This window comes from Balaenoptera acutorostrata, chromosome X, assembly GCF_949987535.1.
Source record: "Balaenoptera acutorostrata chromosome X, mBalAcu1.1, whole genome shotgun sequence".
NCBI lineage: Eukaryota > Metazoa > Chordata > Mammalia > Artiodactyla > Balaenopteridae > Balaenoptera > Balaenoptera acutorostrata.
The window spans coordinates 61,532,367-61,555,072 of NC_080085.1; the positions used below are offsets into that span (position 1 = coordinate 61,532,367).

Genomic DNA, 22,706 nt, shown 5'->3' on the forward strand with positions numbered 1-22,706 from the left:
TTCTTCTGGGAAGAAGGGCCATAGCTTCCATCAGCATTTCAAAGGGACTGTGAAGCAGAAGAGGTTAAGAACCTCAGGGCTAGACCATAAAGACCTTGAGCCGACCTTTCAGGGTTTAATAGGTGCTTTCTTATGCATACATAGTTTCTAATAAAGATTAGAGCCGAACTTTCAGGGTTTAATAGGTGCTTTCTTATGCATACATAGTTTCTAATCTTCGCAACAGTCCCTTGAAGGTGTTAGTACACCCATTTTTCAGATGCAGGAACTAAGAAACAAAGAAGCGGTTTGCAAAAGGCACAGTTTCTAAGCAACGCACAGACGATCGAGCACTTATTCTAGGCCGAGAACTGAGCGAGGCGCTGGGAATCCAGTTCCAGTCGGAGCTCAGCGCCGCGGCCGACTCACGCCTCGCGGGTTCGTATCCCCAGCGCCTGGCTGGCGGACGTTGCAGGGATCTTGACTGAGTGAAATCGATCCTCCGGCGGCCGGGGCGGAAAAGCTCCCCGCGCGCGGAGCTCCGCCCCACGCCGGGATGGGCCCCGCCCCCGCCCCCGCCGCGGTCGGTATTGTCCGACGGTTCCCGGCGTCCCTCGGTTTCCCTCGGTAGTTTCCGGCAATGATCGAGAGTTTCTAATGTGCCCCCTTGTTGTCTCTCGGCTGCCGTCCTCGCCACCGCCGCCCCCCTTTTCGGCTCCCTCTCCCCCTCCCCCGCGGCCGGGCCCGGCTGGCGCCTCTGGCGCTACGGGCTGGGCAAGATGGCGGCCTTCGGGATCTTGAGCTACGAACACCGGCCCCTGAAGCGGCCGCGGCTGGGGCCTCCCGATGTATACCCTCAAGATCCCAAACAGAAGGAGGTGCGTTCAGAAATCCGGGCTCCCACGGGGCCAGGGGCCAGCCATCGCCATAGGAGGAAGAACTGATGGCTCGGGGAAGGGGGGGGGCGGGGCGGTTTGGTGGGAGCGCAAGTCCCGAAAGGGGGAAGAGTAAAGTGGGCTGGTGTAGGAGAGTAGGACCTAGTGGGGGTGAGGGGTGGTTCCTGGGCGCGAACCGGGAGTGATATCGGGGCCACGCTGGAGGCGCCCCCCTCTCCACACACACACAGCTCAGAAAGTTGTCTGAGGCTGCTGGGTGAGCTACGGCTGCTTGCAAGCTCGCAGGGGCAGAGTGCCGTTGAGCGAGCTCTGGGGAATTGGGAATCTTAGTGAGGGTGGGGTCCAAATGAATATTTGGACCGAATATCCGAATCCTCCTCCTACCATTTTCCCCCCTTGTTCCCCTCTCTTCTGCCCTCCTCTCCCACCACCCCCACCCCCACTCCCACCCCCAAGGGAAAAAAAAAAGCTAAAATGTCGTTTTCCTGCCTCAGGATGAACTAACGGCCTTGAATGTAAAACAAGGTTTCAATAACCAGCCAGCTGTCTCTGGGGATGAACATGGCAGTGCCAAGAACGTCAACTTCAATCCTGCCAAGGTGAGACAACCCTGCCAGGCTGAAGGAAAAGGCTGGAAGAATCTGAGAAGGGGCAAAGGCCCTGGGTTGGGAAGACTTAAAGGGATGACCTAAATGGCTGAGTTTTCCTTCATAACCTAATGCTACCACATTGGCATTTGCCCATCAAAGGCACAACCACTTCTTCGCCCCTTCTTCCCACCCTGAGGTGTACTTTTCTTCCCTCAGATCAGTTCCAACTTCAGCAGCATTATTGCAGAGAAGTTACGTTGTAACACCCTCCCTGACACCGGTAGAAGGAAGCCCCAGGTGAACCAGAAGGACAACTTCTGGCTGGTGACTGCACGATCCCAGAGTGCCATTAACACCTGGTTCACCGATCTGGCTGGCACCAAGCCACTCACACAACTAGCCAAAAAGGTGAAGTACTGTTTCCTGTTCTTCAGGCCAAGGAGGGGAGTGTGGGTACCAAGTACCCTCCGATTCCCAGATGAAGCTACACGGGTGCCAGCTCATGGAGGTGAGAGAGGTCTCACTATTTGCGATGTCCATACAGGTCCCCATTTTCAGTAAGAAGGAAGAAGTGTTTGGGTACTTGGCCAAGTACACAGTGCCTGTGATGCGGGCTGCCTGGCTCATTAAGATGACCTGTGCCTACTATGCAGCGATCACAGAGACCAAGGTTAAGAAGAGACATGTCATTGACCCTTTCATGGGTGAGTAACTCCTAATACCAGAGGTCCCACCACTGATCGCTTCCAGGAGTGGTAGAGAGACCCTTGCAATTATTCTCCTTCCTCATCTGTATTCCTTGCTTCTGCTTGTATCTTGCATTCACTCAATTAGTAAGCATCAAGTATCTTGAGTATCTACTGTGTGCATGTACTGGGCTATAAAGATGACCACTACCTAACCCCTGCCCTTAGGATGCTTATAGTCTAGTAGGGATGCTAAGGCATATGTACGAATCCCATAATTGAATATAGAAGCGTAGTGTCAAAAGTGGAGGCAGAAGGTTCTTTGAGAATTCAGTAAACAAAGAGATTACTTTCTTTTGGGGACACCTGGGAAGGCTTTAGGAAGGTGGCATTTGTTTCTTTGTTTGTTTTGTTTTAATTAATTTTTTTGAAGTATAGTTGATTTACAATGTCATGTTAGTTTCTGGTGTACAACGAAGTGATTCAGTTTTACATATATATACATATATATATATATATACACTCTTTTGCATATTCTTATCCATTATTGTTTATTATGGGATATTGAATATAGCTCCCTGTGCTATACAGTAGGACCTTGTTGTTGAAGGTGGCATTTGACTAGAGCCTAAGGGGATGAATAGGATTTAGAAGTATGGTGACTGGGGGTGGGGGACAGAAGGTGTTCTAAGCAAAGGGACAGTATAAAATAGCCCTATTCCCATCTTTCCCCTAGAATGGACTCAGATCATCACCAAGTACTTATGGGAGCAGCTGCAAAAGATGGCTGAATACTACCGGCCAGGGCCTTCCGGAAGCGGGGGCTGTGGTTCTACTATAGGGCCCTTGCCCCATGATGTAGAGGTGGCAATCCGGCAGTGGGACTACAATGAGAAGCTGGCCATGTTCATGTTTCAGGTAGGAAGAAGGCATGTCGTGTGGGACGTGGGATTGAGCCTGACCTCACACTCTGCCAGCATAGAACAGAATCTGCCTGCCACCTTGCCCCACTCATGGTTCTCTTCATTCTTTCCTTTACTTTCTCTGCCTCATCTCTGATAGTCCCTCAGCAAAACTAATCCTCTTCCCATCCCTTGTACCCATAGGACGGAATGCTGGACAGACATGAGTTCCTGACCTGGGTACTTGAGTGTTTTGAGAAAATCCGCCCTGGAGAGGATGAATTGCTTAAACTGCTGCTGCCCCTGCTGCTTCGAGTAAGGCCTAGGATTTGGGGGGTCTAGGGAGGATGTGAGGAGATATAAGACGTGAAAGCAATGTCCCTTGGAGAGAACTGTTTTTTGTTTGTTTGTTTTCCTAATATTTATTTATTTATTTGGTCGCACCAGGTCTTAGTTGCGGCTCCAGGGTTCCTCAGTTGTGGCAGGCGAGCTCCTTAGTTGTGGCTTGCAAACTCTTAGTTGCGGCATGCATGTGGGATCTAGTTCCCTGACCAGGGATCGAACCCAGGCCCCCTGCATTGGGAGTGCAGAGTCTTATCCACTGTGCCACCAGGGAAGTCCCCAACTGGGGGGTTTTGATCATCGTGTCTTGACAGTACTCTGGGGAATTCGTTCAGTCTGCATACCTCTCCCGCCGCCTTGCCTACTTCTGTACACGGAGACTGGCCCTGCAGCTGGATGGCGTGAGCAGTCACTCATCTCATGTGATGTCTGCTCAGTCAACAAGCACACTGCCCACGACCCCTGCTCCTCAGCCCCCAACTAGCAGCACACCCTCTACACCCTTTAGTGACCTGCTTATGTGCCCTCAGCACCGGCCCCTAGTTTTTGGCCTCAGCTGTATCCTTCAGGTAGGTACTAGGTGGGCCCATGGAAGTATTAAAAGGCATCTTGAGAAGACTCAGGTGCCTGTCCTGGAAAATGGGAGCGGTTCTAAATTGGAGCCGAGAGTAGGCACTGAGTACTTGCTTGGAAATTGTTGGCTTCTCATTTCTGGGGTCTTAGTTCCTTTTCAGTTAGTTCCCTTCCAGGTCTAAATAGTAGGCCCAAAGCCTTTTAGGAGAGTGGATGAGGGGAGGGGCTCAGAGATGGAGTGATGCCACCCCAGGGGCTCAGAATAACTTTGGATCAGAAACTGAAGGATTGGGTCTTATAATGGGCTTCTAGACAGGTAGCCGTGATAACTGAGTTTGACTTAGCTGTTCCTGTCTGGCAGACCATCCTCCTGTGTTGTCCTAGTGCCCTGGTTTGGCACTACTCGCTGACTGATAGCCGAATCAAGACTGGCTCACCACTTGACCACCTGCCTATTGCCCCCTCCAACCTGCCCATGCCAGAGGGCAACAGTGCCTTCACTCAGCAGGTAAGTCTGACCAATAGCCTGGTATCCCCAGGCAACTGGGATGTGAGAGGCTTAAGTTACTCTTTCAGAAATAGTGGTTCGGAGTCTGCTACTATTCTTTTAGCCTGGAGCCCTGGCCTTTTTTGTATGCCTTGCTACATCCTTAAAGCCTTCCTCTTTGCAGGTCCGTGCAAAGTTGCGGGAGATTGAGCAGCAGATCAAGGAGCGAGGACAGGCCGTTGAGGTTCGCTGGTCTTTTGATAAGTGCCAAGAAGCTACTGCAGGTGGGTGCCAGAGGACAGACAGTAAGAAGGATGTTTGAGGAAAGGATGGAGACGGTAAGGACATATAGATCTGAAAGTTGGAGTACATCGGGCCTCTAGTTAAAGTCCCCTTTACCACTTTTCCTCCTCAGGCTTCACCATTGGACGGGTGCTCCATACTTTGGAAGTGCTGGACAGCCATAGTTTTGAGCGCTCTGACTTCAGCAACTCTCTTGATTCCCTCTGTAATCGAATCTTTGGATTGGGGCCTAGCAAGGATGGGCACGAGGTAATAAGCAAGAAGGGGAAGAGAAGAAGTGAAAAACAGAGCAAGAGCAACAGTATATATGAGGGGAAGGCTTGGCAAGGCATTGAAACCAGAGGATGTCTGAAGAGACAGCCGGTCTTACTGGGCCTAGGATGTTTTAAGATGGGGCCTAGTCGCTGGGAGACTGGAACTCGGTTCTTTGTCCCCAACTCTACCTTACTCACCCCTTTGGTCTTCCTTTGGTCTCCAGATCTCCTCAGATGATGATGCTGTGGTATCATTACTGTGTGAATGGGCTGTCAGCTGCAAGCGCTCTGGTCGTCATCGTGCGATGGTGGTAGCCAAGCTACTGGAGAAGAGACAGGCAGAGATTGAGGCTGAGGTTAGGGGGCCCATGGGGCAGTGGCAGCTGGGGTCGGAGCCACATTGAGCTGGTAGTGGGACCAAAGTTGAAGTTGTGAGAGTGAAGAAGGGGTAGAGAATGTACAGGGAAAGTTGAGGACATAAGGCAAAAGTAGAAAGGAGTGGATCGATGTCAGAGTTAGAGAAGTGACCAAGGCTGCAGCTGGGAGACGGTAAAGAAAATGGGAGTCAAGGGGGGGAGGGTAGAAGTGAAAAGCTTGGGATGGATCCAAAATAGGCAGTAGTTCAAGGATTGCACATGGACGAGTGAAGAAACAGGTAAAACCCAATCCTACAGTTTGTTCTCTCATCTTACAGCGTTGTGGAGAATCGGAAGCCGCAGATGAGAAGGGTTCCATAGCCTCTGGCTCCCTTTCTGCTCCTAGTGCTCCCATTTTCCAGGATGTCCTCCTGCAATTTCTGGATACACAGGCTCCCATGCTGAGTATGGACCCCTGCCACCCTCTGGTTACCTCTGCCTAGACTCACCCATCCCTGTCATCAGAAAGCATATGAAGGGCCTTCTGGATATATTTCTGTCTTGAGCTCTATGCAGAATGACTTTTGGACATAATTCTAGCCTTTGCTCATCTTACAGTTTAACAGAGTAGAGAAATAAAGAGAAGAATAAAAGCAGGAGCATACGATCGAAGCATTTTCACGTATAAATAGCAGAGATGCTGTATTCCTTTATGAGATGGTGTGTGGGGCAGGAGTTGGGGTAACCAACCACACTTTATCCCTCAACAGTTTTGGTTTTATTGTTGTTGTTGTTGTTTTTGGTTTGGCTTTTGTTTTTTTGGGTTTTTTTTTTGAGTCATTGCTATTCTTGCCTACTTCAGGAACCCTAGGAGCACCATGCCTTAGGTGTGTCCCTCTCTCTTTCTGCCCGTCTCTTTCGCGTTCCCCTAACTCATCTTTTCTCATCCCCTCTCTCCAGCGGACCCCCGAAGTGAGAGCGAGCGAGTGGAGTTCTTTAACTTGGTACTGCTGTTCTGTGAACTGATTCGACATGATGTTTTCTCCCACAACATGTACACTTGCACCCTCATCTCCCGAGGGGACCTTGCCTTCGGAGCCCCTGGTCCCCGGCCTCCCTCTCCCTTTGATGACCCTGCCGATGACCCCGAGCGCAAGGAGGCTGAGGGCAGCAGCAGCAGCAAGCTGGAGGTGAGGGGGCTTTTCCTTGCCCTAGATCATTTCTTCTGACAGTCCCATCTTCCTGGCTCCTGGAATCCTCTGGGGATCCTTTACCTAGTGACGAGGGTAAGATTTGCTTAGTGCTTTGCAGTTTAGCAAGCACTCTCATGTCACTTTTTTTCATTGGATCCTCACAGCAGCCCTGTGAGGTATCCTTTTTTTTTTTTTTTTTTTTTGGCTGTGTCGCGCAGCTTGTGGGATCTTAGTTCCCCCACCAGGTATCCAACCAGGGTCCATGGCAGTGAAAGTGCTGAGTCCTAACCACTGGACCGCCGGGAATTCCACCTTGTGAGGTATTCTTATCCTCATTTTAAAGCTGAAGGAAACCAAGGCCTGTGGAGGTTAAGGGACCAGTCAAGACTTGCATCTGGAACTGGTGCTTTTCCCAATATGGTCTCCTCTCTTCGACTCCCTGGTCAACTTTTCTAGATGGTGGGGAGCAGCTCCTCGGGGCTAAAGCAGCTTCGCTTCTGTTCTCTGCCCTCAGGATCCAGGGCTCTCGGAGTCTATGGACATCGACCCTAGCTCCAGTGTGCTCTTTGAGGACATGGAGAAGCCTGATTTCTCAGTAAGTTAGATCCTGGTGTGGGAGAATCCAGCTCCTGAGGTCCTCCCGTTATGCCACTTTGGGGAGTTTCTTTGTGCCCCCTCATCCCTTTGTCTTCCTCTAAACGTTCTGCCCTTTCGCCTTTCTCTTAGTTGTTCTCCCCCACTATGCCCTGTGAGGGGAAGGGCAGTCCATCCCCTGAGAAACCAGATGTTGAGAAGGAGGTGAAGCCCCCACCCAAGGAGAAGCTAGAAGGGACCCTTGGGGTTCTTTATGACCAGCCGCGGCATGTGCAGTATGCCACGCACTTTCCCATCCCCCAGGTACCGTTCCCCAACACCTTGCGACCATCTGTTCTGAGCCCAGGTTTCTGTCCAAGGACTGTGCCGAGGGGTTGGAGCTGTCCTTGAGGGTGTGGTATGCTGGGAAGGGCTTGAGCACTGGGATGCTGAGGGGCATGGAGCATGCTTTTAAGAGGAGGGAGAGCGATCCGTGCTGGAGTCTGATGGTGCCGCTGGGATGCAGGAGGAGTCATGCAGCCATGAGTGCAACCAGCGGTTGGTCGTACTGTTTGGGGTGGGAAAGCAGCGAGATGATGCCCGCCATGCCATCAAGAAAATTACCAAGGATATCCTGAAGGTTCTGAACCGCAAAGGGACAGCGGAAACTGGTGGGTTTGAGGCGTCTTAAATGGATCTCCCCCAAAAAGCGCCCTAGTCAGTCTTCCCTTCCCCAGTGTAGGGAACTCCCAGTCATGTCCCGATGTCCTGTCTCTTGGAGTCTCCTGAGAGCTCTAGTCCTTTTGAAACTTCCCCCCTCATTCCCCCCCTCTGCAGACCAGCTTGCTCCTATTGTGCCTCTGAATCCTGGAGACCTGACATTCTTAGGTACCTCACAGTAAGCCCCATACTGCCCGCCCTCCCTCTCCCTTCCCTCCCTCAACCTAGCACCTCCCTGTACGTATTCCTCTAAGGTCCACATAGTCTGTGGTCCTCCAAACCTTTGCTTCACTGTCCCCTTCCCTTCATCCCTCGTGCGCCCCTTCCTTGACCCTCCCTTCCCGTCTTTCCTCTTCCTTCCTTCCCTCTCTCCCTCCCTCCCTTCCTTCCCCTTCCTCCCCCATAGCCTTCTCTCCATACCCACCCCCGACCCCCAGTCACCTAGTTATCTTCCCTGTCCTGACTGGTCCCTTTCAACTGTCCCCTCAGGTGGGGAGGACGGGCAGAAGCGGCGGCGCAACCGGCCTGAAGCCTTCCCCACTGCCGAGGATATCTTTGCTAAGTTCCAGCACCTTTCGCATTATGACCAACACCAGGTCACGGCTCAGGTGTGGGCCTAAGCCCAGCCCCCTTCCCACATTCCGGCCTCCTTGTCCCGTTTTCCTTTCCTCCTTGTCTTCCCCCACCCCCCACCCCACCCCCACCCCCGCCTCAGGCAGGCTAAGCCTCCTGGTCTCATCCCCTTCCACCATCCTTTCCTGCTTCCCTGGTTCTTGCCACTTCTCTCCACTCCTGTCTCACTCCCACTGCCCTTATCAGGTCTCCCGGAATGTTCTGGAGCAGATTACGAGCTTTGCCCTTGGTATGTCGTACCACTTGCCTCTGGTGCAGCATGTGCAGTTCATCTTCGACCTCATGGAATATTCACTCAGCATCAGTGGCCTCATCGACTTTGCCATTCAGGTGGGGAAGTTGGGGAGATGAGGGTGGAGGAAGGGGTTTGTGCTGTACAGGGTCATAAGGACAGGAGGAGAGGCTCAAGCCAGTGTCCCAGGCTATTTGGAGGGACCGAGAGACTAGTGTGGGGGGAGTTACCCATGAGCTAAGCCAGCAGGAATAGAGACTCAAGTGCTCCCTGGGGAGACCCGAGAGACGGGTTAGAGCACTGGGCACAGACTGTCCTCCCATCGTGAGGTTCATAGGATTGTATCCCGGAGACGGGTTAGATCATTGGCGTGGCTTGTCGTTACTAGAATAAAGGACAGTGGCGTATGGCACCAGGGCCCTTCCAGGCTGAGGCAGCTCCAGCAGGAAGGGGCTCCAGTTTTCTCACAGGAAGGGGGGTTATGTGTAATACTCAAGGCCTCTTCTCATTTCTCAACCCCCGCTCACTCTGCTCTAGCTACTGAATGAACTGAGTGTAGTTGAGGCCGAGTTGCTTCTCAAATCCTCAGATCTGGTGGGCAGTTACACCACCAGCCTGTGCCTGTGCATCGTGGCTGTCCTGCGGCACTATCACGCCTGCCTCATCCTCAACCAGGACCAGATGGCACAGGTCTTTGAGGGGTAAGCAGGGCTTCAAAATGCAGGGCCCTGGTGCAGGGCCCTGGTGAATGCTGGTGGAAGTGGCCTGCGAAGAACATGTGGGGCTCTCACTGTGCGAAAGTGCGTGCCATTCAGGTGGGGAGGGGAGAGAGTATTGCCAAGGGACGGGAGTCTTTGCGCCCCGGCCTGCCATTGCTCCAGGCACACCTCTCGACCTCGCCCCTTCGTGACAGGCTGTGTGGCGTAGTCAAGCACGGGATGAACCGGTCCGATGGCTCCTCCGCAGAGCGCTGTATCCTTGCTTATCTCTATGATCTGTACACCTCCTGTAGCCATTTAAAGAGCAAATTTGGGGAGCTCTTCAGGTAAGAGAGGTGGGAGGTAAGGGGTAGAGAGTGGGACCCGTCTCCTTCCCGTTACTGCCCCACTCAGGAGCAGAGCACAGCCCAGGACCCTGCTGTCTCTGCAGGGTCATTTGGGGATGGTGTCCTCTGCGTGTTCTTGGTTCCTGAGAGTGGGCCTCCTTCCTCATCAGCCTTGCCTCCAGCCCATGTCTGCGGGGCCCACACTCCTCCTCCCCACCTCCAGAAGCCCCTGTGCCTTCTTCCCACTGGGTTCCTTTCCTGCCCAGTCGGTCTTCTTTGTCCCATTTCCCCTTTTCTTCCCCTAAGGCCCCTTGTCCCTCACATTCTCCATTTTTTCTTTTCTCCCCTTTCCTGACCATCCCTCTAGCTCACTAGCCCTTCCTCAACGCTGCTCTCTCCTTTCTCCCACCCCTGCAGCGACTTCTGCTCCAAGGTGAAGAACACCATCTACTGCAACGTGGAGCCGTCAGAATCCAACATGCGCTGGGCACCCGAGTTCATGATTGACACTCTGGAGAACCCTGCCGCTCACACCTTCACCTACACAGGGCTAGGCAAGAGTCTTAGTGAGAACCCTGCTAACCGCTACAGCTTTGTCTGCAATGCCCTTATGCACGTCTGTGTGGGGCACCATGATCCCGATAGGTATGGGGCGTACTGAGTGAGGAATGGGCACCACGCTCCCGCCTGATATTGGGAGGGATGAGATGCCTGGGAGGTACTGCAACCTTGGTTATGGCCGGGGTGGAGATGAAAAGTTAATGAGTCTGAGGTTTTGCCAGAACAAGGTTTTTCCTGAGGGCATTTGTACTTTTCCCCAGGGTGAATGACATCGCAATCCTGTGTGCAGAGCTGACCGGCTATTGCAAGTCACTGAGTGCAGAGTGGCTGGGAGTGCTTAAGGCCTTGTGCTGCTCCTCTAACAATGGCACTTGTGGTTTCAACGACCTCCTCTGCAATGTAGATGTGAGACTGGGGGTGGGGGAGTGCCGGACACCGGGCATTTCCCGGGGCAGGGGTCTGCTCCCAGTAATCACAGGAGCGGAGGGACAGAGTTTTGCAGAGTGGAGGCCAAGCGCTCTGAGTAGCCAGCCGCCCTCTCTCCACACTGAGTCCTGGTGTCTGTCTGCTTTTTTCCTCCAGGTCAGTGACCTGTCTTTTCATGACTCCCTGGCCACTTTTGTTGCCATCCTTATCGCTCGGCAGTGTTTGCTACTGGAGGATCTGATTCGCTGTGCAGCCATCCCTTCACTCCTTAATGCTGGTGAACTACCAATCCATAACCCCTAGAATGTCTAGACCCCCCAGTCTCAATACACACTGGACGGCCGCACTCTGGTTGTTCAGTGTGGGGCTCCTGGTGGCACCAGAGGCCAGTCCTGTGGTGCGCCTCAGGCTGGGAGGGGCGTCTTTCTAACCCTGCATTTGCAGCCCCGATCTTTCCGGTTCCTGACCCTTCCAGGTACTCCTCTTACACTGCAGAACAGTTTGCTACCCCACCTCTCCTCCAATGTTTTATCTCTTTTCGCTTGGCCTCAGCTTCCCTTTTAGCCCCTCACCACCTACAGACCCACATACCGTCCGCCTTCATCCTTTCCCCTCTGCTTTGTCTTCCTCTCTGTAGCTTGCAGTGAGCAGGACTCTGAGCCGGGGGCCCGGCTTACCTGCCGCATCCTCCTCCACCTTTTCAAGACACCTCAACTCAATCCTTGCCAGTCGGACGGAAGTAAGTGACCTCGATCCGAGCCGGCCAGCCGTGGAAAGTGTGGCTACCCCACCCACACCGTTTCTACTTTTGCTTCCCCTGACTTCAGCTGTCTCCCCAGACAAGCCTACGGTAGGAATCCGCTCCTCCTGTGACCGCCACCTGCTGGCTGCCTCCCAGAACCGCATTGTGGATGGAGCTGTGTTTGCTGTTCTCAAGGCTGTGTTTGTACTTGGTATGGGGGTAGGAAGGGAGTGGTGCCAGAAGTGTGTATAGGGTGGAGCACCAGCTAAACTACAAAGGACAGTCTTTCTCTCTCCTGAAGGTGGTCCCTCTGACCTTTGGGGAGGAGACGAGGGAGGGAAGTATATTTCTGTCCCATAGGGCAGGATCTGGGGAGTTGCTGCTTCTGTGGGTCCGGGGTGGGTCTCCACACAGCATTCGAATCTCACTCTGCCCTCCCTATCTCCTGCCTGTGAACCACAGGGGATGCGGAACTGAAGGGTTCAGGCTTCACTGTGACAGGAGGAACAGAAGAACTTCCAGAGGAGGAGGGAGGAGGTGGCAGTGGCGGTCGGAGGCAGGGTGGCCGCAACATCTCTGTGGAGACAGCCAGTCTGGATGTCTATGCCAAGTACGTGCTACGCAGCATCTGCCAGCAGGTCAGTCTCACCTTCCCCCCACACCTCCTAAACGCCGCTATATAATATAGTCCTGTTTCCTATCATGATCACACCACCTCCCTGCCATACACCAACCCCCCCAGTCCATCCCCCTTATTCCTAACCTGCTTACTGGTTGCCCCAGTCCCCTGATTCTCGGCTTCCTCAGGAATGGGTAGGAGAACGTTGCCTTAAATCGCTGTGTGAGGACAGCAATGATTTGCAAGACCCAGTGTTGAGTAGCGCCCAGGCCCAGCGCCTCATGCAGCTCATCTGCTACCCACATCGGCTGCTGGACAATGAGGATGGGGAAAACCCCCAGCGGCAACGCATTAAGCGTATTCTCCAGGTAGGCCAAGGCAATGGGGGTCTTGGAGGAAGCAGTGGGGCCTGAGCCTGGGGTGAAACGACGGGAACCTTGAGAGAAAAAGAGAGAGGGAGTTAAGTAGGAAGACGAACGAGGATGTGGGTGAAAGGTGGTGAGAGAAACAGCTCCAGCATGGGTTTCGAAGTTAAGCCAATATGGTCTAGACTCGAGAGTGAACTGTTGGGTGAGTGCACAGCTATCTGGAGTAGGACTCTAGCTTATCAGTGGGAGGCATAGCATCTGGGAGGCCTAGTTTTTGGCCTTGTATGTTTGGCATGTTGGTCATGGCTCAGTCATGAGTAGTAATACTACCGAAGAGCTATTACTTATCGAACGGCTGCTTCACGCGGGGTACCATGCTCAGCACTGTACATAGATTTTCTCATTTACTCTTTACATCCCTGCGAAGTAGGTAAGAATATCCCTATTTGACCAGTGAGGAAACTGAGGCTTGAAGAGGCTAAGTAACTTGCCCAAGGTTCAGGAACTCACACAGCTAGGAAGTTTAGAGTCAGTATATGAGCCCAGGTCTGCCTGTGCCCTTCCTGCCTCACCACACTGCTGCAGACATTCATGTGACTGGAGGGTGGAAAAATAAAGCCGTTGAGGAAAAGCTAAAGGAATGAGGCCTCTTCAGCCCAGAGGAGATAATGCCAAAGAGAGATTAGCTGAGACTAGCCTTCGGGTCTGTAAAGGACTTTGAGCAGCTGGTTGGAAACAGGAGCGGCGAGCTTCAACTTCAACATCAAAGATTTAGGTTAAGCATTAAGCAGAACTTCCTGATGCTAAGGAATGTGAGGCTCTGGAACAGGAAACTGGGGAAAGATGTGAAATCTTTCCAGAACCGCTTTTAAAATAGGAGAGACTTTTCAGTCATTTTGGACTATTTAGGTATGATCTTCCCTAAAGAGGGGACATAGAGGTCCCTTTCAGACCTCCAGGCATATGTGATTCATGGTTGTGAGAGATCAGGAGCTGGCATCGGGGTGCTGAGTGGCTGGGATGACACAATCATGACTAGCTTGTGGGTGGGGTCTCTGTCACAGAACTTGGACCAGTGGACCATGCGCCAGTCTTCCTTGGAGCTGCAGCTCATGATCAAGCAGACCCCTAACAATGTGAGTGGTGCCCGGGCCCTCTCTTTCCCATGCTTACTTCCAGCGACACATGTCAGGGAGGTGGGCCACCATAGAAGAACCTAGGTCCTACCTTTGGGTTCTGGAGATCAGAGAGGATGGGAAGATGGTGGACGTTTGGAGCCGATGATAAGGGACATGGGTTGGGAGTGTTGGGGCTCTGAGCTGTGGGGAAGGTTGGTGGCGGTGGCCATAGAGGCTGTTTCTGTGGCCACAGCTGTAAGGAGGTATGTAAAGGAGAAGACAGTGGGCCACTGGAGAAATACTACGAGGTGCTGGAGGACATGACACCCAGCGGAGTTGTGTCCGTTAGCCTCCCATCAACCTCCATGGATGCCTTCCTATGTCCTCATCTCCCAGCTCTCCTACCATCTCTTTGCCTTTGCCGCCAGCTACCTATTTAGCACCCCTGTGCCTTTCATCCTCCTCAGGAGATGAACTCCCTCTTAGAGAACATCGCCAAGGCCACAATCGAGGTTTTCCAACAGTCTGCAGAGACAGGGTCATCTTCTGGAAACACTGCAAGCAACATGCCCAGCAGCAGCAAGACCAAGCCCGTGCTCAGGTTGGGTAGAAACGTGTTAGGACCCATCCCCTTCTGAGTTTTCTCCTCTGGTAGTGTAAATGATTTCAGCCACCTGGAGATGCCAGGCATGTCCATCAGGAAAGGAGAGGATGGGTTGTTCCAACCTTGCCCGGCTCCTCTGTAACCCTGTGCGCGCCATCTCTCCAGCTCCCTAGAGCGCTCTGGTGTGTGGCTGGTGGCTCCTCTCATTGCCAAACTGCCCACCTCAGTCCAGGGGCATGTGTTAAAGGCTGCTGGGGAAGAATTGGAGAAGGGCCAGCACCTGGGTTCCTCTTCACGCAAAGAACGTGATCGACAAAAGCAGAAGAGGTAAAGCAGCTACGAGGGGGCCGGGATTGAGGGGTAGAAAGGAGAGGAGGCATACCCAGGGAAGAAGAAAAGTTGGGGCAAAGAGATGAGGATCAAAATCAGAAAAACGGACAGAGGATAAGAGTGATAGTTGAGCAAGAGGCTAGATCTTAAAAGAGTAGAGTCTGGGGCTCAGAGGAATGAGGTTGGAAGTTGCCTGACCTACAACCCATGGTCCTGTTCTTTTCCTCCCGTCTCTAGCATGTCCCTGTTGAGCCAGCAGCCCTTCTTATCCCTGGTGCTGACGTGTCTGAAGGGTCAGGACGAGCAGCGCGAGGGACTCCTTACCTCCCTCTACAGCCAGGTCCACCAGGTACAGGTCTCTGGGCCCTGGAGCTGAGCAGGAGGGCAGAGAAGGATGCAGCCAAGAGGCCACTGAATCTTCAGTGTTTTCTGACAAGAACACCCTGGGTGCTTTGGCATGGAAACGAGAAGATCCCTGAGCTGTGTGTTGTACTTGTTTTTATCTTAGATTGTGAATAATTGGAGAGATGACCAGTACTTAGACGATTGCAAGCCAAAGCAGCTAATGCATGAGGCGCTCAAACTGCGGCTCAACCTGGTGAGAGAGGGAGCTGGGGAGAAGAAGGAAAGGGGTGGGGCTAGGACTGCAGACAAAGAAACCCCAGCCCAGGGAGACGAGGGTGAGGATGGAGGGCCCAGGCTCTTCTGGGTCTTCACATATTAGCCCAGCTCTCCTAAAGGACGCAGGACCTGAAAGTGGTTAAGGAGACTGGATCCTTGCAGGGACCCTGCCTCAGTATCCTAGATTCTGGCTGGGCCCGAGAAGCCCTAGACATCTATTGTGAAATGTTGAATGAGATCCTGGACGTCCTTTGGTCCAACTCCATCATTTTATAAGTAAGGAAACCAAGGCCGAGAGATGTCAAGAATTAAGTCGTTGGCCTGAGATCATGTAGCAAATCATAGGTACAACTGGGACATTGACCTCAGGTGTCCCGAGTCACATCCAGCCCAGGTTCTAATCTAAGCTTTTCTTAAATGCTGCACTCCGCCCCTGAGCCATCTGACTGACTTGTTGTGGCCCTGGCAGGTGGGGGGCATGTTTGACACGGTGCAGCGCAGCACCCAGCAGACCACAGAGTGGGCTGTGCTCCTCCTGGAGATCATCATCAGCGGCACTGTCGACATGCAGTCCAACAAGTAAAGCATCCCCATCCCCTCCCTCCAGTTTTGTACCCGAGAGGATCCCCTTCCCTGACACCAGGTGCACAACCCGCCGCAATCGGTGTGGCTGATACTGTGGACTCCGCGGTCTGGGGTTGCCCACACGGTTTTGGTGCCCGCTCCCTCTCGTGTCCAGCCCGGCTGTCTCTGTCTGTCTGAAACTCTTTATCCTCTGGTTTTCCCCCCGGCTTTCTGCCACAGTGAGCTCTTCACCACCGTCTTGGACATGCTGAGCGTGCTCATCAATGGCACCCTAGCTGCGGACATGTCCAGCATCTCCCAGGGCAGCATGGAGGAAAACAAGCGTGCCTACATGAACCTGGTGAAGAAGCTGCGGGTGAGAGGAGGGGGCGAGGGCGAGGCCTAGAGGCCTGGGGTCTCAGCTCCCTATTCCCTGACCTTGCGTTTTCGGTCCAGCCTCAGCGACATTGTCCTGCCCAGAGCCCCCTACCCTTCCCTTGCACGTCCTTGTTTTCTTCGTTATTCATATGGTAAGGATTTACCGAGTGTCTTCTTCGTGCCAGCTTCTGTGCTGTCCCCTGAGACTTCCCGTCCCTTTTTTCCTGTGTCCTTGAACTCTTATCCTGTCCTTCTGTGCCTGCAGAAGGAGTTGGGGGAGCGCCAGTCAGACAGTCTGGAAAAAGTTCGCCAGCTGCTGCCACTGCCCAAGCAGACCCGAGATGTCATCACGTGTGAGCCGCAGGGCTCCCTTATCGACACCAAAGGCAACAAGATTGCCGGCTTTGACTCCATCTTCAAGAAGGAGGCATGTTCCATTGTCTTCCCATACCCTGCTCCCCGCTCCCCACCTTTGTTCCCCTTTGGGTCAGAGCCTCCCCTGCATTAACCTCTGTAGCTGCAACAGGTTTATCAGGCTCTGTGGGCGAGAGCCATCCCTGGGGTGTTGAGCTAATCACTTAATTTTCCTCACATTTCTTCTTCCCATCCTGGGAGTCTCCCTCTCTTTCCTTGGTCTCTCCCTTCACCCCTCCGCACCTCCCATCACCCCCACCCACCTTTGTATGTACCACCCACTTCTCAGCACCCTACCCTCCTCTTTCCTCTGCCCCACCTGCCTCCCATACTGCTCCACCCCGGCCTGCACCCCCTTTATCCCTGCATCTCTCTCCCCACGACCCTGTCAACCCATCTCTGCACAGTTTTCTCTGTCCCCTCTCTTTGTCAGTTGCAGTATTTGTTGAGTAACCGTAATCATTGTGTGTAGTAGAGGGAGAGGAGAAAGAGAACACGGAGTTCAAAAGCCAAAGTCCGACCCGTCCATATAGCCATACTCTTCATTCTTTTCCTGGCTCAGTGTGTCTCTGTCTGTGTTTCTGCCTGTCTTTGTCTCTCTCTCTCTCTCTCTGCCTGTCTCTCTCTTCCTGTTTTTCTCTTTCTCTCCCTGTCTCTGTCTCTCTCTCTGCCTGTTTTCAGTCTCTCACTGCCTTTTCTTTCTCGGCCTTCCTGTTTCTGTATCTGTCTTCCTCTGTCAGTGTCTGTCTCTGTCTCCGTCTCCCTCTGCTCCCCCCCATCTCCTCTTAACTCTCTCTCCTCTGTGTGTGTGTGTGTGTGTGTGTCCGTGTGTCCGTGTGTCCATGTGTCTTCCTTTCACCATCTTCCCTGAATCTACCCATGACTTTTTTTTTTCTCTTATTGCCAACAGATACTTTTCCCTCTCCTCCAAGTCCTCAAGTTTTCCAAGTCTTCTGTCTTCTGTTTTCCAAGTCTCAACAGCTCACTGTTTCTCATTTTCCGGAGCAGGGTCTACAGGTTTCCACCAAACAAAAGATCTCCCCCTGGGATCTTTTTGAAGGCTTGAAGCCATCAGCGCCACTGTCTTGGGGCTGGTTTGGAACAGTCCGGGTGGACCGGCGCGTGGCCCGCGGAGAGGAGCAGCAGCGGCTGCTGCTGTACCACACGCACCTGAGGCCCCGGCCCCGCGCCTATTACCTGGAGCCGCTGCCGCTGCCGCCGGAAGATGAGGAGCCCCCAGCCCCCGCCCTGCTGGAGCCTGAGAAAAAGGCTCCAGAGCCCCCCAAAACTGACAAACCTGGGGCCGCTCCCCCCAGCACCGAGGAACGCAAGAAGAAGTCCACCAAGGGCAAGAAACGCAGCCAGCCGGCCGCCAAGACAGAGGTGAGCGCCGCTGCCACCTCGCCACAGCCCCGTCGCACCCCTTCCCCAGCCCCTCTCTCTTCCTGGTTCTGTCGAGCGGCTGGTTTGTGGGAGGGCTGGGGGCACCTGGGGAAGGGGTACCTTTAGAATTAGAACAGGGAACCACGTACATCCAGCTCCTGTTCCCCCCTCCTACCCCACCTGACCCCAGCCCTCTCCCCTTCCTCCTGTGCCGTTCACACAGGACTATGGAATGGGCCCAGGCCGGAGTGGCCCCTATGGAGTGACAGTGCCTCCGGACCTCCTGCACCACACCAACCCTGGCTCCATATCCCACCTTAGCTACAGGCAGGGCTCCATAGGCCTCTACACCCAGAACCAGCCGCTGCCGGCAGGTGAGTGCCAGCTACTAGGCACGAGAGCCTGACCCGAACATGCCTTCCGCCTGAGGGGCGGTGCCACTCCTCCCAGGAGCTGTGGATGCCCGGGGCGCTGAGCAGGGCACAGAGGGACGAAGAGCCTAAAGAGGTCAGCCTGCTCCCCTTTCCAGGTGGCCCCCGTGTGGACCCGTACCGCCCTGTGCGGTTACCGATGCAGAAGCTGCCGACCCGACCACCTTACCCTGGAGTGCTGCCCACCACTATGACTGGCGTCATGGGACTGGAACCCTCCTCCTACAAGACGCCTGTGTACCGACAGCAGCAGCCTGCGGTGCCCCAAGGACAGCGCCTTCGCCAACAGCTCCAGGCAAAGATAGTGAGAGGGGCCGTAGGGAGGGCCGTCAGGGAGAGGGGCTTTTGAGGGTCACAGGGATTGGGATCTTCACAAGGACACACAGAGTAGGAGATACAAGAAACGAGGTGGCAGAAAGCCCTTCCTGAGTTTGAGTTTGTCTCCTTTTTCCCTCTAGCAGAGTCAGGGGATGTTGGGACAGTCATCTGTCCATCAGATGACTCCCAGCTCTTCCTACGGTTTGCAGACCTCCCAGGTAAGGGCACGAGATGGTGAGAATCGGGGAGCTTGAGGCAGGCTGCGCTGCACAGTCTTGGCCCTGACTCCGTCTCTCTTCCTTCCCTCCAGGGCTATACTCCTTACGTTTCTCATGTGGGATTGCAGCAACACACAGGCCCCGCAGGTACCATGGTGCCCCCCAGCTACTCCAGCCAGCCTTATCAGAGCACCCACTCTTCTACCAATCCTACTCTTGTAGATGCTACCCGCCACCTGCAGCAGCGGCCCAGTGGCTATGTGCACCAGCAGGCCCCAACCTACGGACATGGGCTGACCTCCACTCAAAGGTACCCAAGGGAGCCGGGGGTCGTGAAGACACACTGAGGCTTTCGATTTGGGAAAACCTGGGCCTGGAGGTGATGGGACTAGTCAGAACTTTTGGAGGCGTCAAGAACACTTATCTGGCCACCTGGCCTGTCGCCACAAAATGCCAGAGCTGGAAGGGACCCTGGCGGCCAGTATTCTCACACCTGCTTCCCAACATTTCTTCGAGGACCAGAGAGGGGAAATCATTTATATATGACTAAGAAAAGGAAAGATCTGGGGTTCAGAGATGCAGTGTGTGGTAAGGAGTCATCCAGCCACTGTTAGAGCAGTTTAGTGCTGGAATGGACCAGTGAACACATTCTCCCACCATGCTGAACGTCAGTCAGGCCTTAGTTAAGACTTTGGAGTCATGGCTTGAGGTTCTGCAGCTTAGGGTTGAGAACACTGAGGGGTGGACCAGAAGAAAAGTCCCTTACTTAGACGTGCCTTAGGCTCACTGTGTGGCCAGCACTATGCTAGGACCAGGTGGGGTGAGGAAAGCTATTTGAAAAAAATACAAAAAGTCCCTCACCACAGAGAATTTCTACTATACCTGGGAAGAGGAGACTTACTCAGAAGAACACTTAGGGAACACAGTGATGAAAGATATAATCAGCTGTGCAGTTGGGTGCCGTGAAGTAAAATGGGAATTCAGGAAGAGTGCGGGATGATATCATTGTGGGCCTGAGTCACCAGCGAAAGTTCCGTGAAGGAGGTCAGACTTGAGTTGGCCTTTGAAGCATAACTGTGATTTGGATTTGCAGGGAGGAGGAGAAGGAGGGGGATCCCAAATAGAGGACGTAGCATGAACAAAGACATGGGGACCTGAATGAGTAGGGTGGCTGGGAGGACAGGAAGGAGAAGAGCTTGGCTGGAATGTAAGACTCGTGCCAGGGAAGGAGTAGGGATAGGCTGGGAGTGGGCAGGTTGAGAGAGAGCCTTGAACGTTCAGTGAGGGATTGAGACACAATCCCAGAAAGCACTCTTTTTTTTTTTTAATTTATTTATATTTTATTTATTTATTTATTTATTGCTGCATTGGGTCTTTGTTGCTGTGCACGGGCTTTCTCTAGTTGCGGCGAGCAGGGGCTACTCTTCGTTGCGGTGTGCGGGCTTCTCATTGCACTGGCTTCTCTTGTTGCGGAGCACGGGCTCTAGGCATGTGGGCTTCAGGAGTTGCGGCACACAGGCTCAGCAGTTGTGGCTCGTGGGCTCTAGAGCGCAGGCTCAGTAGTTGTGGCGCACGGGCTTAGTTGCTCCGCGGCATGTGGGATCTTCTCGGACCAGGGATCGAACCCATGACCCCTGCATTGGCAGGCGGATTCTTAACCACTGCACCACCAGGGAAGTCCCCAGAAAGCACTCTTTTGATCAGGAAAGTGATGTGATGATTTGGGCGTGTTGAGAGATTAACGTGGAATTCATGGAGAGGATGCATACGGAAGGTGACAGAAGACTTGAGACGGGCCCAGCCAGTAGCCTGTTGCAGTGAAGTACAGATTGGGGTCAGGAAGGTGTAAGGAGCAATAGAACTCAACAGTCTCCAAGACCCTGATGTGTTACTGGGGACCAACAACAGTGATAAGCAGAACAACCTCAGTGGGTATCTATAGAATGCCTAGCCTGTGCTAAGACTGTGTTTCATTTTCATAAGAGAAAACCAGCTACAACAGAATTGAAAAATTCCTAACCATGAAGGTTAGGAGCCACTGAAATGGGGTGTTGTCTTTGCTCCTCATTCCCCAACCTAGAAATCTGTCAGAAGCCAAAAAGGCTCTTCTGGTTGGTGACAGGAGGAGTGAATGAAATGGCCTGTTGATGTTTCTTTGGGGTCAGGGACCTGGGGCTCATCTGCCCCCACCTCCTCCCCACAGCCCATGCCTTGATCTCTGCACCTCCTTGTCTTTGTAGGTTTTCCCACCAGACACTGCAGCAAACACCCATGATAGGCACAATGACCCCACTGGGCGCCCAGGGTGTCCAGGCCGGCGTCCGGTCGGCTTCCATCCTGCCTGAGCAGCAGCAGCAGCAGCAGCAACAGCAGCAGCAGCAGCAGCAGCAGCAGCAACAGCAGCAGCAGCAGCAACAGCAGCAACAGTACCACATCCGGCAGCAGCAGCAGCAGCAGATCCTGCGGGTAAGGCCCTAGGATTTTCGTCTGGGACCTGGGAGCCTGAGGAGGAGGAGGAAGGGGACTGGGAGCGGGGGAGGAGGAGGGGGAGGAGAGGCACAGGCTCTTCCAGGTGGTTTTCAACACTGAATGAGGCAGTGTAAGGACGTACCCCGGCAGGGCAGCTGGCACGTAGTGGGGGCTTAAGAAGCCAGTTCCTTCCCTCCCCCTTTTTCCGGGGGTCCTGGTGGGAGAGAGTTGGGGGTCATCTGCTTGGTGCTCCAGATTTGATTTTCTCTGCAGCTCTCTGAGCGGGAAGGGCAGCGGACCCAGAGTTCCCACCCTGTGCTTCTTCCCCCATCCCCATCCCTCCACCACTGAGGTTCAGCCCCTTGCTCTCCTTAGACAGATCTCTTCTGTCTCCACAGCAGCAGCAGCAGCAGCAGCAACAGCAGCAGCAGCAGCAGCAGCAGCAACAGCAGCAGCAGCAGCAGCAGCAACAGCAGCAGCAAGCACACCAGCAGCAGCAGCAGCAGGCAGCTCCTCCCCAGCCCCAGCCCCAGTCCCAGCCCCAGGTAGCTGCTGGACTCCAGCCCCGGGCTCTGGGACCGCGGCCCAGGCTGGGGACAGTGTGCAGCCATGGCGAGGCGGGAGGCAAGGCAGGGCCCTCCGCCGAGGGGTGGGGACATGAGGACGGGGAAGGAAGGGGACGGTTCGAGTTCAGTCTTCCACTTGCCGTTCTCACCTCAGTTCCAGCGCCAGGGGCTTCAGCAGACCCAGCAACAACAGCAGACAGCAGCTTTGGTCCGGCAGCTCCAACAACAGCTCTCCAGTAAGCCCGCCCTTCTTCCCAAGGAGAGCCCCACGGAATAACTGGGGGGCCGGCGGGGCGGGGGAGGCCAAAGTAGCTGAGGTGATTGCTTCAGGCCCCGGTTGTGAGGGGAAGCGTTGCCTTCCATCCCTTCCCTCGGTGCCTGAATGGCTCTCCTCAATGCAGACCGCCACCCCTGCTCGGCCTCCCACCCCTGATAATCTCTGGTTTTTCACAGATACCCAGCCACAGCCCAGTACCAACATATTTGGACGCTACTGAGCCACCTGGAGGAACTGCTTGTGCACTGGATGGGGCCCCACCCTTTCCTCTTAATTCCCAGTCCCCTTCCTGGGCTAGCACCAGTAGTGGTTGGGGCTCTTCCCTCAGGCTCCATTTTTAATGAGTTTTTAGTATTTTTGTTAATGTGAGGCATTGAGCTGTTGGGTTTTGTATATTATTTATATAGAGACCCCAGAGCTGTTGCACCCAATACACAGAGCTTCTTTGCAAAGGGAGTGTGTGAGTCTGCATGTCCGGGAAGGGCGGGCTCTCGGAAGGGTGCGGGCCGGACCAGCAAGTCAGCACCTTCATTCT

General features: G+C 53.9%; 1 protein-coding gene across 18 annotated transcripts; it reads left to right on the top strand.

Annotated features, from left to right (window-relative positions):
* The first annotated feature begins 553 nt into the window (after positions 1–553).
* MED12 (mediator complex subunit 12) lies at positions 554–22,623 on the top strand. 18 transcript variants are annotated; one of them, XM_057538333.1, is made up of 46 exons: positions 554–857; positions 1,370–1,474; positions 1,682–1,873; positions 2,010–2,169; positions 2,888–3,069; positions 3,258–3,368; positions 3,710–3,964; positions 4,330–4,476; positions 4,640–4,739; positions 4,871–5,007; positions 5,237–5,368; positions 5,707–5,833; positions 6,329–6,558; positions 7,076–7,156; positions 7,288–7,458; positions 7,661–7,805; positions 7,972–8,022; positions 8,344–8,462; positions 8,674–8,817; positions 9,257–9,420; positions 9,633–9,764; positions 10,182–10,409; positions 10,586–10,730; positions 10,908–11,028; positions 11,389–11,490; positions 11,579–11,704; positions 11,956–12,131; positions 12,301–12,480; positions 13,545–13,616; positions 14,066–14,199; positions 14,368–14,529; positions 14,770–14,881; positions 15,041–15,130; positions 15,623–15,732; positions 15,958–16,093; positions 16,361–16,522; positions 17,518–17,892; positions 18,083–18,266; positions 18,422–18,627; positions 18,782–18,859; positions 18,952–19,006; positions 19,082–19,169; positions 21,100–21,325; positions 21,727–21,873; positions 22,049–22,130; positions 22,348–22,623. In XM_057538333.1, the coding sequence occupies exons 1-46, from the start codon at positions 759–761 to the stop codon at positions 22,389–22,391; spliced, it is 6,525 nt and encodes a 2,174-aa protein (XP_057394316.1). In that variant the 5' UTR covers positions 554–758; the 3' UTR covers positions 22,392–22,623. The 18 variants fall into 18 exon arrangements, with proteins under 18 accessions (XP_057394316.1, XP_057394317.1, XP_057394319.1 ...); XM_057538334.1 differs by having other exon boundaries at positions 11,591–11,704; positions 18,116–18,266; positions 21,730–21,873; XM_057538336.1 differs by having other exon boundaries at positions 11,591–11,704; positions 18,116–18,266; positions 18,422–18,618.
* Positions 22,624–22,706: the final 83 nt, after the last annotated feature.

Coding starts and splice junctions, on each gene's coding strand:
- MED12 (XM_057538320.1), top strand. CDS start 759: ATGGCGGCCTTCGGGATCTTGAGCTACGAACACCGGCCCCTGAAGCGG. Junction 6,559..7,075: donor GCAGCAGCAGCAAGCTGGAG/GTGAGGGGGCTT, acceptor CTCTGCCCTCAG/GATCCAGGGCTCTCGGAGTC. Junction 18,860..18,951: donor ACGGTTTGCAGACCTCCCAG/GTAAGGGCACGA, acceptor CCTTCCCTCCAG/GGCTATACTCCTTACGTTTC.